Raw genomic sequence first — 17,630 nt, 5'->3', positions numbered from 1 at the left:
GGATAATAGGCACCTTTATAATTTTTTTTAGTTCTGCAAAAGTCTTTAAGACTTGAATCTGTTGTTATCTGCACCTGTTGTAAGATTAGATTTCAAGGTCAATTTTTACATTCTTCATTTTTGCCTTTAGTTGGATATTGATGTTTACCTCTTTACCCATCTATTTTTCTCCCTTTAGGTTTATATCTTAGAATTATGCTTATAATGCTTGGTTTGGTAAGACCTCAGTGATTACAAACGGATAATCAGGCATTTGAGACAATCTATCTGCATCACTAGAAGACATCTCTTCCAGTCTTTCATCTTGATCTCACATCCTGGCATGTCCGTCCTCAACACATCTGAAATTGAAATTTCTACTTTCTATTTGGTCGGGATCCCAGGGATGGAGCCTGCTAGCATTTGGGTCTCCATCCCCATATGTCTCATGTACATTGCTGCTATCCTGGGGAACTGCACCATCCTTCTTTTAATAAAAACAGAGCCATCTTTGCATGAACCCATGTATTATTTCCTCTCTATGTTGGCTTTCTCTGACCTAGGTCGGTCTCTCTCCGCTCTCCCTACCATGCTTAGGGTTTTCTTGTTTAATGCTCCAGAAATTTCTCCCAATGCCTGTTTTGCCCAAGAGTTTTTCATTCATGAATTCTCAGCTATGGAGTCATCTGTACTTCTCATTATGTCCTTTGACTGCTTTGTTGCCATCTGTAACCCCCTGAGATACATGTCCATCCTTGGTAGCGCCAGAGTCATTTAAATTGGGCTTGCTTTTTCTCTGAAAAATGTTTTGTTGATCTTACCTTTCCCTTTCACTCTAAAGCATCTAAGATACTGTAAGAAGAAGCATCTGTCACATTCCTATTGCCTCCATCAGGACGTCATGAAGCTGGCCTGTTCTGATAACAAGGTCAATGTTGTCTATGGCTTATTTGTGGCTCTCACAGGCATCCTGGACATAACCTTTATTTTCATGTCCTATGTGCTGATTCTGAAGGCAGTGTTAAGCATAGCTTCACAGAGGGAAAGGCTCAAGGTCCTCAATACCTGTGTCTCCCACATCTGTGCTGTGCTCATCTTCTATGTGCCCGTTATCTCTCTAGCTGTTGTCTACCGGTTTGCCAAACACAGTTTTCCAATAGTTAGGATCTTTATGGCTGATGTTTTCCTGATGGTGCCTCCATTGATGAACCCTATTGTATACTGTGTGAAGAGCCAGCAGATAAGAAGTTTGGTCTGAGGGAAACTGTGCCAGAAGCAAAGCTGATGGGGTTGCTTAATCACATAAAACCCCAATCAATAAATGACACAGAACAAACTGAACAATCAATAAGGAACCACACTGTATGTGAACTGCTTCATATCATCTCTCAATATTTTAGTAGGATTGAAAAATCAGCCTTGCAAATTCATTGGCTTAGGTTTAGGATTTTGAAGACCTGATATAAACACAGAATATATTCCTACTTTCACCAAGTGAGCATTACCAACTTTGTAAACATAGTTTTCTCCTTGCTCAAAGAAATGTTCAATGCATTCACTTTAAAATTAATAATGAACATTTGTATAAAAACTGGGTAGTGATCCTAAGTGACTAAAGATGGCCTGCTTATTTAAAATAGTTTTCTTCAACATGTAATGTTGGCCTCAGTGAGATATACCCCTGCCTTTTAGAAACTGAAGTTAAGATGGAAAATGAGACTCTTATAAGTGAAATCACTCAAATATGCCCATATGAAAAGTTTATAAAAGCAAAGGAAACATTTTCTTCCTTCACTTATTTCATTTTCTTCAACATTTCCTTACTCAGCATTCAAATGTCATATTCTAAGCAGTGCTGTGTAGGTAGTTCCTTGTCTTCTATGGGAGTACCACTTAACAGCATAGATTTTCTCTGACCAAACTCTAGTCAGTCTTCTTTGAACCATCTTCTCAGCCAGGACTCAACTTTTGGATTTCCAGGGTACCCTCAACATTTTCTATTTGCAAAGAAAGTGGGAGGTGTTTTTGATAAGGAAAAGTGAGATAAAAAGTGAGATATAAAAGATATGATTTTATTCAGGAGAAAAAAAAATGAATTTCATTTTATAGTAGAAGGACTGAGTATTCCAAAATGAGAAAGTGAAAAACTTGTATGGATATCTTTAAAAAACTAAAAGTAGTGTGAAAAGTAGTATTAGAAATGGAATATTATATGTACTCAGTCTGACTAAATATTTAAAGCTTTGTATTTTAAAAAATAAATCTTTAAATATCAAAAGCACACAAACACAAAAGCAAAACAAGAAAGTTTCTGTTTCATTGGTTTACTCTTAATTGTAAAATGTCTTCTCCTTTTTAGGAATTTGCCTTGGAAATCAGAGTTTTGTGACTTGATTTCTGTGCTGTATGCTCACCTTGTATCATACTCTTGATTTTTTAAGAGAACCAAAACTTCTCACTTTTGAAAGAGTTTAGTATTTTGTTTTGTTTTCTCATGTATTGTTTTAATGTTGCTGTCCCAAAATCAATTCCTAAATGGAATCTTCTTGATTTTTTTTAATTAAACTTGAGATTTTCTAGAAGGCCCTTCTTGAAAACTCAAAACAAAAAATTGTTTTTATTACCTTGTAAAGAGAAATGTTTAAAAAAAAATTGATTTGTTTGGCATGCTAATGCATGGGAAGCACTATCAAATGAGAAGAGAAAATATAACTACTACAGGTTGTACTTTTATGGTAAAATATTGTCATTAAAAATTATATAAAGTTAATAGAATTTTATCAATACCCTTGCTATGCATAATATGTCTTGATATGATGCTGCTTATAATAATGCTAGCAAATATTTTCTGTTGTGTGTCACAAAAACAATCACATTTTCTTGTTAAATAAACTCTCATCAGATCATAAGAAGCTGACAGTGTCATAAAACTGCCAACAAAAAATAAGCAAAACAAAATATGTTACATTGAATAGAACTGAATGACCTGGTAAAGGATGACTATAGATCTTGTTTTGGAACACAGCTGACTCTTTAATGTGCTTATTTCTGACTGTAGAGAAACTCACTTTTGTCTTAAGCCAGATATAAATTACAGAAATTTACTAGATTTTACTTTATAAATGAAATGCAAATCAAAACTACACTAAGATTTCATCTCTCACCAATCAGAATAGCAGTCATCAAGAAAACAAACAATACTAAATGCTGGAGTGGATGTGGATAAAAAGGAATGTTTTCATACTGTTGGTGGGGTTGTAAACTAGTAGAACCACTGTGGAAATCTTTATGGAGTTTCCTCAAAAGATAAGGCATAAAATCAACCATATGACTCAAGTATATCACTCAATGGTATTTATCCTAAAGAATTAAAGTCATCATACCACAGTGGTACATATATACCCATGTTTATAGCACCCAAATTATGTTTCACAAAAGCCAAACTACGAAATCAGCCTCAGTGTTCATCAATAGATAAATGAATAAAGAAAATGTGATATATATATATATATGTATATATATATATATATATATATATATAGGAGCTTTATTCAGACTTAAATAAAAATGAAATTATGTCATTTGCAGGAAAATGAATGGAACTTGAATCCTTTATATTAAGCAAAATAAGCCAAACTCAAAAGGTCAAAGGTCACATATTCTCTCTCATATGCAGAAGCTAGAAAGGAAAAAGAAAGAGGAAGGTGGGAGGGGCAAGATCTCATGAAAATAAAAGGGAAATCAGTAGTGGAAAGGGACCAGTGGTGGAAGAAGGGCAGGGAGCAGGTAAGTGCTGAGGAGTGATATTGGCCAGGTTGTTTTATCGTGTGCATGGAAGAACAGGTAAGAACAAATCCTATCAGAATGTACAACCACAATGCACCAATAATAATATGGAAAGGAAAATGCAAATGAAAATTAAGAACTTATCATTTTTTTCTACCTTATGCCTCCAGAATTCAGAAACTTTTATTGAGCATTCTTGTATCTATGGCAATATAGTTATTTGCATATATTCAGTAAAACACTGCTCAACTTGTAACATAATACAATTGGAAATAATGCATATATTATGAAGGTTTTGTCTGCCATATTATCATGCTTGAGAATAATGTGCTAAGAATCAAATTTAAAGAGATTGATGGAGCTAATGGTGATAGAGTCCCCTTGGGAAAAAAATCAGCCTGATTCCTTGCTTTCAGACTACCACACGTAAAAGTAAATAAAGATGATCTCTTCTTGGAGGCCCAGAAACCTCATGATATCTTGAAGGATCTTAAGAAGAGGAATTGATTCAAATCTGGAGGTTTTACAGGTCAGCTTAGGTGGTAAAGTTCTTGGCTTGGATTCCTAGCCTTGAAAACCCATTGAAAATCAAATCTGAGATTTTCTTTGAAATGTTGCAAAAAGAAAACTCAAAAGGGTCTGTATGGTTAATTACCATTCTTACTGGATTTATCAAAATAATTAGGCCAAAACTAATGAGACTTGATCTATTTTTATAAAAAAGAATCACAAAGCAGGGTGACTCTAGAGAGAAATTTTATCTCCAGGGAAACTATAGTGCAATGTATGTATGTTCTCAGTTCTACTCTTCTCTAGTATCTATTTAAAACTCTCCAAAGTCACTTCTCCATTTCTTATTCCACCTTTCTGACTTGGCATTAATGAAAATTGAAACTACTCTCTTCCCCAAGCTCTACAAGCTGAAACTGGAAAGCTTTATAGAAGCTCCCAAAACATGCTGTGTGTATCGTTCAAAAAGTTTCGCAAATCACCAAATTACCTGAGACTATCACTAAAGACCTTCAAACTGCAACCAAAAAAAAAAAAAAAATGTGTCAGATTCCACTGCCGTTCTCACTTCACCATCTAAAGATGCTTTGATGAGCTCATGACGTAGAAATCTTCTATACTGGCTGCCTTTAAACACATAAAGTAGGATTCATCTGTTAATCTTCATTTTTTAAATTTTTATAAGAATTTCTCATTAGATGTGTGATAACTTGCACCTTCCAGCATATGTTCTTGGCAAACTTACAAATTCCCAACAGGTAATTGAGATTATCCTTAATGAAAAGAAGAATGACTAAATGACTAACATTGTTCAATATATATTATTAACATAGACTTATATTGTACAAACTAAAGAATACCCCTCCTTTCCATAAGCAAAAGGAGGCATTGATATAGATTATCTCCTTGATCAGAGATCCTGACCTTCCTCTGAACTTTTCTTTCAACTTTCCTTAAATTTGGGCTTTGTGTTCATCTCTATGTCATTTTAGCAAGAATCCTGCAAAATAATTTAACCAGAACTCCTCACCCTACTCCATTATCCCCATGATATTGATTATGCTCATCTGCCTTCAGAAAGCTGTTGGATCAATATAATCAGGCCACTTCCTCATTCCTGATTTGTCCTCTTACTATTTTGCACTTACAACCCCCCTGCACCATCACCCTGTTCTTTTATTCTAAATTTCTGCTCTTCCTTCTTGCATTTAGACTTAAGCCCAATGTCTTTCTCCTACTCTAAAATGTAATAGTACTAATCTGCAAACCTATTTTCATAGCCCTCCTGAAGAAAGTCTTCCTTAAATTTCTTTAACAAGTTTCATAAATAAACTTCCTTCAATATTACTATATAACTGATTATACTCATATGACTGTATACCCTATTAAAGACCAATTCTCGTAAAAAGGGAAATCATGGTTTTCACACAAATATAAAATTAACATCCATTAAAGATTTCATTTAATTCTTCTTTCAATGAGAGAATTGGCAATGTTACAAATATGTCAAAGGGGAATCCAAAGAACAAATATAGTCCTAGGAAGGACTCTTGCTGTGAATTTACATAAAAGGGCAGAACAGATTCTACCACAGGAAAACATGTGAATCTCTTACCTCTACAGACAAATTTATTTGCATATTCAATGTTATTCTTTAGATATGGGCAACAAAAATGCTAATTTATCACCTAGACCTTCTTAGCCTTGGAATCTCAAATAAGGAATACTTTTCCATAGGCCTCATTGTTGAATACGTAAAACTGTGGTGTGTTGCTAATTGTAGAACTTTCAGGAATGTGAGTCAAACAAAAAATAACTCATAGTTTTAAGATAGTTAAGCAAACCTGTGAGAGTTAAGTCTACCTTTAAGATACCTTAAGATAGTTAAGCAAAGCTATGAGAGTTAAGTCAACCATGATTTATTTATTATTGATAAATTTTGATGATAATACTGAATGAAACATTTTGATAACAGTTCAGAACACAAGTAATGCAACTGTCAAGAAAGTGGGGTTGTTTCTGTAATATGCAAGACAGGATAATACAATCATAAAAAAGAAGCTTTAAACAAAATATTGCTAAGGATAACCATAAAGCCTATATTTGAGGACAGGGTACATTACATCAAATGTTTAAAAATAAATAAGTATAAGTTTTACAATGTAAGCTATTTGGGGATATAGCAAATATCATAAGAAATGATGTACATAATATAGGAAGAAAATATGAAGATTACACCAGAATATTAAGTAATAAGATTCACTGGCTGTGAAACAGAGCCTAAACATTGTATTTTTTTTAAAAAAAAATTAGGCTATACGTTTTTTTCTTTTTATTGAGGAAATGAATAAATATTATTGTTTTATTTGTATTGGTTCCTTTTAGGCAAACATGACAAGAGAATCCATTTTAATTTGTTTATACAAGAATAAAATATATTTTATTCTAATTAGGATCCCAGTCTGTTAATGTACAGGATAGTGAGATTCACCATTGTATTTTTATAAAACTCCATACTTAAGTATAGTCTACATTCCCAACTGTAAACTAGTATTATTGAAGGTGTTATTAAATTCAAATTTTCAAAGCCTTCTTCATTGTAAAAGGAAAACTTTGTAATTTTTTTTTTTTTTGGAGGGTGGTATTGAGGATTGAACTCAGGGGCACTTAACCACTGAGCCACATCCCAGCCCCTTATATTTTTATTTTGAGATGGGGTCTTCCTAAGTTACATAGGGCCTTGGTAAATTGTTGAGGCTGAACTTGAACTTGTGATACTCCTTCCTCTGTCTCGTGAGCTGCTGGGTTTATAGGCATGTGCCACTATGCCCGCAAAACTTTGTAATTTTAAGAAAGTTAATCCAATGGAAGGAGCAGACAAGTAAGGGCATAGTTGCCATACACTGCGAAACTAAGATAATTACATGATGATATGGAATCAGGGAAGAGACATGTATGGCAAACAGAGCAGAGGAGGCTCAAGGGTGTTCTCCACAAATTGTTAATTATTCCCACTTACTGGGAATTGTATGTAGCTTCTTGGTTCCAGTGTCATTTGAGGATTCATCTGCAGGGAATTTTAAGTACATCCTGCTGAGTTGCAATCTCCAGAGCTTTGTGAGCTAAGGGGAAAGCATAAGGAAAGTAATTTGCAGATAAATTGCTGTCCAGGGTTTCGGTGGTGAAGCCCTGGTGACTGTATGCCACCTCGATTTCCTCTTGACTTTGACATGTGGGTCCAATTATCTGTCAACTTACTAGTAAGTTTCCTGACGCTCACAGTTGCAGTTTGCCTTTTTGTACCAGCTCAAGCAAGCAATTCAAATGCTTTCTAACTTGTTCTCCAAGTGATTAGGATGGATGCCAGTACCCCATCACCTTAAAAAGTCCAACAATGTGTGAAAATGCAGGGTACAAGTCCAGAGTTCTGCCAACTCATGGAAATCAACCAAGTGCAAAGCCAAAATCACTATCTCATCCCAGAAAGGAATTCAAAGCCAGATACCTGGTCCTGAATCTTGGGTGGCCTACACTCTGGCTGGTAGAGCCACTGCTTTATAAGATAGGATGTTATTTCTGGGCATGGATACATGAACCTACTGAGTCTGCCCTGGTGAAGAAGAAACAGGTAATGGCTAGGAGACTCTGTCTCAATTATCTGTGTTCACTCAGCATTCTTCTGACCGAGTTTAGGTATCTGCTTCACATTTCTTCTCTCTTGGTAAGGAAGCAACTTTATAATTTTATTTTTCCTTTTTTTTTCTTTCGTACTGGGAATTGAACCCAAGGGTACTTAACCACTGAGCCACAACTGCAGCCCTTCTTAAATTTTATTTAGAGACAGGGTCTCATTGAGTTGCTTAGGACATCATTAAGTTGCTGAGGCTGGCTTTGAACTCACAATCCTCCTGCCTCAGCCTCTTGAGCCACTGGGAGTACAGGTGTGCACCACTGCACTCGCCCAATAATTCTATCAAAAGAATCTACCTGTGAATCTATTTACAGTTCAGAGTATTTAAATAATGTAAGAGTTTGTTTACATTTCATTTAATCATTTAATTTCATACAGAAGCCACCAATTTAAGGGTAAGTCTTTACATTCATCCAGTGTGGATAAGAATGTGTCAACTTTTGTAGGAGACTTTGAATCTAGAGGGAGGAGGCAAAGTGGCAATATTATCAAGGACAGCACCACACACTGGGTTGCTGTCATTCTGATCATTGAGTTGGATGTTGACATTGACCAAGGATTTGAGGATTGAACTGTATATACTGGATAGTACAGAAACCAAGAAAAAAAAAATATATATATATAGAGAGAGAGAGAGACAGCACTCTAAGCTGCAGAAAACAATAGGTGCTATTCAAGTTTTGTATTATTGAAAAGCTCAAATTTCCTAGGTTTTCCTATATTAAAGAAAAATAATCTATAGTATTATTTATAAATTCATGTTCTTGAAACAAATTGATCCCTGTGCACCTCACTTGAGGCTATCTTTTGAAGTCATAGTGTGGGAGCAGGAAGCTGTACAGTGTATTTAAGGGACCACAGATGCATGTCATAGCAGTAGAAGGCCTAAGTGGAGGGTGAGGAGGCTCCAGACCTGCATATGGCCTAACAGGGGAGGGCCCAGGGCCTCACATACCAGCAAGGTGTTTGATAGTGGAAGATCTTTCTGAGATTTTTTAAGACAGAATGGTCAAATTCATGTTAGAGTAAGGCAAATCTTGTTATTCAATAAAATTACTTTTATTCCAGAAGAAGAAGAAAAAAAAGTATGAAATGTTTATGTTTAAATGTTTCTATCTTAATATCAATATTCTCTTGTATCCCTCCTCTCTTATCCCATGCAAACTAACACTGGGCTTCTGGGATTGATGATTCCCTCATAAATAGCCTATAACAAGCTAAAGCTTGGGTTGCAGAAGCAGTGACACAATAAGGCAAGGAAGGATCCTTGTATAGTTGTTATTTTATTCATTTCATTTTGGTCCTGCATTCCCTCAATTTGTAAGCAAAAATAAGGATAATGTTTATTCAAAAAAGTTTATTGAGAACCAAAATGTGCCAAAGCATCAGAGCAATCAAGACAAACACCTGCACAGCTCCCCTCCAGGAACTACTCAGTGCCACACTATTGACGAGATGTGCCTCTCTTGTTGCTGGCTGATTGTCTTCCCTCCACTCAAATCTCCATTGCTTTGACAAGAACCCTGTTACAGTGACTCCAGGTTGTCCTCCCCATATTATGTTACCTCTTTGGGCACCTAAATTAATGTTCCTTTGATCCTAAAGTGGCTGGTCATCCACCCCAGTAAATCTTGATGTTCTACCAGTAGGACTCAGGCCAGTCTATTCTGCACCCCAGTTATAAGGATGGCACAGGTGATCTCCAGATAGGTGTTCTTCTCAAAGATGCAATTTCCCATATGTAACTTTGATATATCAAGAAATGCATTTGGGGGGATACAGTTTCACCTTATAGCAAGTTTACTAAGATATTATTGACAATTGAATTCATTCTAAGTTATATATACATCAATGGCTTTTAGTATATCTGTACTACTGTTCAAATATTACCACTATCTAATACTATAATGTTTTCATCAACCTGAAAATCATTCTACATCCCTTAGTAGCCATTCCCCTTCACCCCTTCATCCAGTCTCTGAGAACCATGACTCTTTCTGCTTCTGTGGATTTGTCTATTCTGGACATTTCAAATAAATGGAATAATGAAATGTACATTTTTTCATGACTTGTTTCTTTCTCCTACTATAATGATTTCAAGGTTCATTCCTGTTTAAAAAAAACACACAAATACTTAACTCGCTTTTATTACCAAATTATACTCACAGAGAACAGTTTACCATGCATCACTTGACAGTAAATTGGGCTGTGTACAAGTTTTGAGGAAACATGCATTTTCTCTGTTCTTAAAAATATACGTAGGAACAGGATTCCTAGGTTATCTTATATTTTAAAATTTGAATAAACTGCTAAAACATTTTCCAAAGTTGGTGAAACATTTGCAGTCTCAACCTCAATGTAGAGAAGTTCAAATTTCTCCACACCTTTGCCAATAATTACTATTTTTCTTTTTTTATTTCAGCCTTCCTGTGTGTGTGAAGTGATATTTCATATTGGTGTTACATTTGACTTACATTTCCTCAATGACTAATGATGGTAAGTATATTTTCACGTCTAATGTAGGGTTGTAAAGGTCCTTTATATATTCTTGAGGAAGTCCAGATAAATGATTTACAAATCTTTCTCTCATTCTGAGTTAACTTTTTAATTTTTTGATGATGTCTTTCAAATCCTAGAAGTGTGTTACACAATATGTGGTTTTGTTGTACTTGATGGTTTCAGTGCCATTTCTAAGCAGACACTGCCAAACTCAAGGTCTCCAAGATTTACTTTCTGTTTCCTTCCAGGGGCTTTATTGTTTTAGCTCTTACACTCATATCTATGATATACTTTGAGATAATATTTGTGTTAAGTAGTCATAGTGCCTAACTTCATTCTTTCAGTTATGGAAATCCAAAATCAGCCAAATTATTCCAGCCAAGTTTTTTGGCAAAAATAATTTCTTAGGGTTAAAAATTCTTCAAAAACTACAAATGGAACTGTGAACAATGGAGTTCCTTCTTTGATCTTGTATTTGTTCATGCGATTTCCAAGTGTACGCATCACTATCCTAACAAAATGTTATAGTAAACACAAAGTGAGAAATTTGCTTCTCCCTTACTGTATGCTGAGTCCAAGAAAAGTGTTTGGAATATTATATCTGTTTGTGGATATTTATTTGTGGAGATAAGTATATTTTCATTTATCTCTTTGTATCCTGCTAATATGGGTCCTGATGTTACTCTCACTTTTAGTTTATAAAATATGCTTAATACTAGGAATTATTGCTTAATAGGAATTATTGTAGGAGAATAGCTGGCATATCAAGATTTGTGTCAACCTGATGAATACAGCTTACTTGTTTGAGACAATTAATTTATGCCTTTGTAGGAAAAAGTTTCTGAGACCCAGGTTCTGGTTTCTTCATACTCCTGCAATGTCAGTCTTCAACATCTCTGAAGATGGAATCTCCACCTTCTTCCTGATTGGAATCCCAGGGGCAGAGCATGCTCACCTGTGGGTCTCCATCCCCATTTGCTTCATGTACCTTGTTGCCATCCTGGGAAATGGCACCATCCTTTTTTTCATAAAAACAGAGAACTCCCTGCACGAGCCTATGTACTATTTCCTTTCCATGCTGGCATTCTCGGACCTGGGACTATCTATCTCCTCCCTTCCAACCATGCTGAGAGTCTTCTTGTTCAATGCCACAGGAATTTCCACAGATGCCTGCTTTGCACAGGAGTTTTTCATTCATGGGTTCTCAGCTATGGAGTCAGTAGTGCTTTTGGTCATGGCTATTGATCGCTATATAGCCATCTACAACCCTTTGAGGTACACCTCCATCCTTACCAGTGACAAAGTCTTTAAAACTGGCTTTGCATTTGCCACCCTGTGCATTTTACTTGTTCTCCCATTCCCTTTTATTCTAAAGAGGCTGAAATTCTGTAAGAAAAGCATTTTGTCCCATTCATATTGCCTTCACCAGGATGTCATGAAGTTGGCCTGCTCAGACAACAGGATCAATATAATTTATGGATTTTTTGTGGCTCTTTTATCTCTATTAAACTTAATGTTCATTTCTGTGTCTTACGTGTTGATCCTGAAAATTGTCCTGGGCATTACCTCACACAAAGGTCGCCTCAAGGTCCTCAACACTTGCATTTCTCACATCTGTGCTGTGTTCATCTTCTATGTGCCTATTATCACCTTGGCTGCCCTTCACCGCTTTGCCAAAAATGCCTCTCCAGTTATTAGAGTCCTAATAGCTGATCTCTTCCTGCTGGTTCCCCCTCTAATGAATCCCATTGTATACTCTGTGAAGAGTCAGCAGATTAGAAATGTGATCCTGGCAAAATTATGTGAGAAACAGCATTGATGGGAAACTTCAGCTTCAGTGGACATCAGGCTAACACAACTTCAGAACTTAAGTAGGGAATGAAGAATGACAATGAAAGAGTAAAGACTGAACTCAAACATATACTACATAAACTCAGAACATTCTAGGTTGGGTGTCTTGGGTTTTAGGTTTCAGATGATAATAGGCTTGTAACTAATCTTCCTGTCTCCTTTTTCATTTTTATCTTTCCAATGCAATCAGATACAAGTTTCAATCATAACAGCACAATCCTAATTAGGATTACAAAAAGTTTTCAACATGTTATTCTTCAAAAAAACAAAAGAAAAATAAAAAAGTATACTCATTAATGAAAATAAAAACCATTAGATGGTAAATAGCTATTTAATTAACTCATGTATGAACAACAATGATTGAAGTCTGTTAAAAAATTTAAGCATGCACACCCACAGCATAAGCATCTTCTGATTACCCATTGTGTGTGTGTATGAGATAGATTAGCAATTCAAAAAAACTATTAAAAACTCATGAATTACTTTGAAATATGTTTGAAGCTATAAGACTATAGAATTCATTTCTCTAGAAGTGATGTTTTCATGATTTACAGCAAGCATTTATCTATAGTAGAAAATGCTAAACTAATCATCATCAAAGACATTGTGCTGATTTGTACATCCAGTAGAAAAATGTAAGAGTTCTGATGCTCTATATCTTCATCAAAATTTGGAATTTTTAACCTTTTTAATATTAGTCACTCTAATGAGTATGTTATAGTATCTCATTGTGATGATAATTTCTATTTTCCTAAACACAAATTGGAAAAAAAAACAGTCAAATACACTGTGTATTTTTTTTAATTTTACATCTTGATTGATAGGAGTTCTTTATCCTTTATCATAGCAGAATATTTTTAGTTGGTGTTTAATCTTTTCATAAAAGTTTTTATATTGATTATTTCTGGTTATTTAAATCAAAGTATTAATAGTAACAGCTCAAGTACATGGGAATATAGGTACATTATACATTGTTTTGGAGACTGTAAATTGATATTACTATTTTGGAAAGTGCTATGGCGATTCCTCAAAAGATTAGGAATGGAATCACCATAAGACCCAGCTATCCCATTCCTTCATAATTACCCAAAAGAACTAAAATCAGCATAACAAGTGATATAAGCATATATAGTGTATAACAACGCAATTCACAATAACCAAGTTATGAAACCAGACTAGAGGCACGTCAACAGATGAATAGATAAGGAAAATGTGATGTAAATACACAATGGAGATTTACTCAACCACACAGAAGAATGAAATTTTTATTTGTACATAAATGAATGGGATGGGGGAACTTCATGCTAAATTCAATAAATGATACTCAGAAAGTCAAGGATTAAATGTTCTAGAGAAGCTAGAAAAAAAGAAAAATGTAATAAACAAAGGCAGATCTCACAAAAATAGAAGGGATACCAACAGTGTAGAGGAAGGGGATGGAGGAGAAGGAAGGGAGAGTCATGGTGAAGTACTCAGAAAGAAGTTTACCAACTACCAAATTATGCTATGTCCATGTACAAATATAGCACAATGAATTCTGCTTTGATATATAATTGTAATGTACTAATTAAAATATTTAATAATAATAGAAGGGAGATAGTAGAGTAGAGCAAGTGGACTAGAGGAGAGAAACAAGGGAGGGAAGGGAAGGTGGTGGAGAATGAGATTGATCAAATTATGTTATGTGCATGTATGAATATGGCCTAATGAATTCCACTATAAAGTGCAATTATAATTCATCAATAAAAAAAGAATTTTTAAGCTAAAAAAAGAGTTTTTTCCATTTTATCTGAGTTATTCACTTTGTTTAAAAGGTTGTTTATTATATTTGTTGAATCCAGCTATTTTCTGTATTGTCTGCAGAGCATTAGCTAAATTCTCTAGTTTTATTATTGATATAAATTTTGTGTTTGCCATCTTATCCTTGATCAGTATCTCCAAGTTCTTGTTTGTTTGTTTTTGTTTTTGTGGTGCTGAGGATTGAACCCAGGGCCTTGTGCATGCAAGGCAAGCACTCCAGCAACTGAGATATATCCCCCCAGTCTCCCAAGGATTTTTATACTTTTCTAAATATAAAATGTTTCTTAAACTTTTCAAAGAATCAAATTTTTGCTTTATTGACTTTATGTCATATTTCTATTTTATTAATTTCTGATCTTATCATTATTATTTCTTTTTCTTTTCCTTCAGGTTTAATTTGTTCTTTATTTACCATTTTCTTGAAAAGGAAATTTACCTTTAGATTTTTACTACTTTCCCTTCCAATTTAATGAAGTTAAATAATTTAATTTCATTACCACATAATGATTCACAGAGGCACTGTTTTAGCCTTGTCCTATCTACTTGATATGCATTCCTTCATCATCATTATCTATGAGGTCCACTAATCCATGATATTTACTTTTATACAAAAATTGCTCGAATTTATATAATTCAGCTATACCACTTTTCCATATTTTTCTAAAGGAGTTAAATTCAGCATACTATAGAGATATCTGCCTATTCATGTTTATCATAGCACAATTCACAATAGTCAAATTATGAAATCAACCTAAGTGTCTATCAATCAATAAATAAAATATGATATATCTATGTCTCTCTCATATATAGATATATCAAGATGAGATAGATATATAGAGAGTATTCTTCAGCCATAAATAACAAAATCATGGCATTTGTAGGAAAATAGATGGAACTGGAGATTATCATGTTAAAACAAGTTGGAGTCTGAAAAACATATCACAGGTTTCCTTTCATATGTAGAATCTAGAGGATAAAGAAACTATTAGGCAAGGATATGAGGATGAAGGGAAAGCAAAAAGGGAGGGCAAAGGGGAATAGTGCAAGGCTGGAAATAATAAAAATATGCTATATGCAGGGTATGAATACACTACAACGAAACACATTATTCTGTATAATTAACATGCACTGATAAAATACTTCAATTTATAACAGTAAAATTAATAACAAATTAATTTATAAAATATATGATTCTTCTTATTATCATTTTAATCTCATTTATAAACTTCAAAATATATTGTTAAGTAAATTAACATACAAAAAGATACAGTGCTAGGTTATAATATAAAAATTATTTAGAATATTTCTTGTTAAAAATTGCTAAAATCTATTATTTTATTTTATAGAAAGCATCAGTAGGTGAGAAAGTTAATGAAGATAAATAAAAGTAAAAATAACATTGAGCAAATTGACATGTAATATCACCAAGGCAATTATTACAAACACATCACACACACACACACACACACACACACACACACACACACTCACCCTGCCTTCTCTTTCATGAACATGATCTGGAAAATGCACAGAGGAAAAAATTCCTGACAACATCAAGTTGGGTATAGGTGTTGCTTATTTTTAAGGCAAAAGTAAACAGCAGGCTGTTTGCAGTTAAAAAGAATCATTACATAGCTTAAGGAGTTTATGGTAAAACTTATGTTTCTTCCTCTTAGTCAACTTAATTTTATATATATTCAAAGACTATATATTTATGAGGATGAATAAATTTTTAATTATTTATTTGTTCTTTACAGTTATAGAAAGTGGAATGTATTTGACATATCATACCTACATGTAATATATCTTCCCATTTTTTTGTGGTTGTCCATAATGTGGAGTTAAACTGGTCCTGTATTCATATATGAACATAGGAAAGTTATGTCTTTCCTATTCCCATTCCCCCTGCCTTCTCTTCATTCCACTTTGTCTAATCCAGTGAACATCTATTCCCCACCCCACTTATTGTGAATTAACATCTGCATACCATAGAGAACATTCTACCTTTGTTTTGTGGGAGATTGGCTTATTTCACTTAGCAAGATAGTCTCCTGTTCCATCTATTTACTAGCAAATGCCATAATTTTATTCTTTATGGCTTGTTTCTACATATAATTTGTGTATATATACCATATTTTTAATCCATAGAATGAAGAATTTTTTTTCTCAAGATCATTTCCTTAGGATACTTATACTAGTATGATTTTCTTTGTTGCCAATTCACAAATATAAGACCAAATATTTTATATTATTCTCAAGAAATAACTAGCAATTGGTTTAGAATGCTGAAAGTAATACAGAATTACAGCAATGCATTCAGTTCTCAGTATCTTAAATATAGTGCAACCCTCCAGATTGCATGCTATGAATTTAGTTGTTAGGAATACAACAGATCTAAATTTTTGAATTACTTCTACCCTACAACCCTTATGTGATCTTGAATGGATTACTTGATCTCCTTGAGAAACACTTTCTTCATTAGTAAAAATGAAGGTAACAATATAACTTACCATTATTTCAAAACTTATAAGATTCAAACTCATCCTCTAGCAGTGAAACTCAGTAAGTGAAATACTTCATATTTTCAATAAATATTGGGCAGTACTCTATAAAAATGTGAAAAGAGCTAGACTTTGGACTCATAAATTCTTAAGCATAAAGTATTATTGATGTGATAGGTGCCTTGAAAAGGGAAGATTTGGGAAGGGAGAAAATGGAGCCTGTGTTGGACAAGCTGGTTCTAAGTGGTGCCCAGAGTACCTGGAGTGATGATCCCAAGCATCAAGAGTAAAGTATACACTAAAAATATATGTCTGCAGGTGTTTTTCCTTGCAGTGCTTTTTTGAGTGCACAAATTCATCTAATAACACCTATGCTTAGTCTCTGACCTGGGTAGAGGGGTAACATATCAGCCAGAAGTCTAGCAGAAGTATCCTATCTTCTTTATGGATGCACAGTATCTTTCCAGTACCTGGTTATTAACAACCTTTCTCCAGCCAAAGCATTTATATTTTCAGGCCTAGGTGTTTATTTTATTTCTGTGTTATCAATTATTTCTGTGGATTTATTGCATCTGCAAATTACTGTTATCATTCTCAGAGTAGATCCAGCCTGGCTGCAATCCCCAGAGAACTCAGGGATTCTAAAGCAATTAGAAAAGGAAGAGACAAGCCCTAGTGTATCAGGAGGAGCCGGAGGTGGCAAGACAGGCAGCAGCATACCCTCGAGGCCAGGGAGGCAGGCCTTGCAGCTATCAAGGGAGGAAAAGAAGACTCAAAATGGTTTAAAAGACTGTTCTGGTTCCCAGACTACTGAGTTGAAAGAGTTCAGTAAAATATCTTGGATTTTTATACTGGGATTCTTTGACTTCTCTCACAATTGCTCATCACTTACTAGTAAGTACTCAGATACTCTCATTTATCTCTGCATTTTACATCTATTTTTTGGCAATTAGTCACATAGACCTTCATATACAGGAAGAATAGGAATTCAGAAGTCATGTCATTAAGATAAA

At 34.4% G+C, this 17,630-nt stretch overlaps 1 protein-coding gene and 1 pseudogene across 2 annotated transcripts; both read left to right on the top strand.

The window, feature by feature from the left end:
- Positions 1-322: 322 nt before the first annotated feature.
- On the top strand, positions 323-1,264 carry LOC308642114 (olfactory receptor 51A4-like; annotated as a pseudogene). The gene has a single exon. The product of its transcript is annotated as an olfactory receptor 51A4-like (transcript).
- A 10,078-nt stretch (positions 1,265-11,342) lies between these two features.
- On the top strand, positions 11,343-12,284 carry LOC308642121 (olfactory receptor 51A7-like; the record flags this gene model as incomplete). The annotated part of the gene is made up of 1 exon (XM_081280727.1): positions 11,343-12,284. The coding sequence occupies one exon, from the start codon at positions 11,343-11,345 to the stop codon at positions 12,282-12,284; it is 942 nt and encodes a 313-aa protein (XP_081136853.1).
- Between the last annotated feature and the right edge of the window lie 5,346 nt (positions 12,285-17,630).

The sequence above is a fragment of the Spermophilus citellus genome, assembly GCF_964194105.1.
Source record: "Spermophilus citellus genome assembly, chromosome: 2".
NCBI lineage: Eukaryota > Metazoa > Chordata > Mammalia > Rodentia > Sciuridae > Spermophilus > Spermophilus citellus.
The sequence above is the reverse complement of the archived record's forward strand: the minus strand, read 5'-3'. Positions and strand labels throughout refer to the sequence as shown.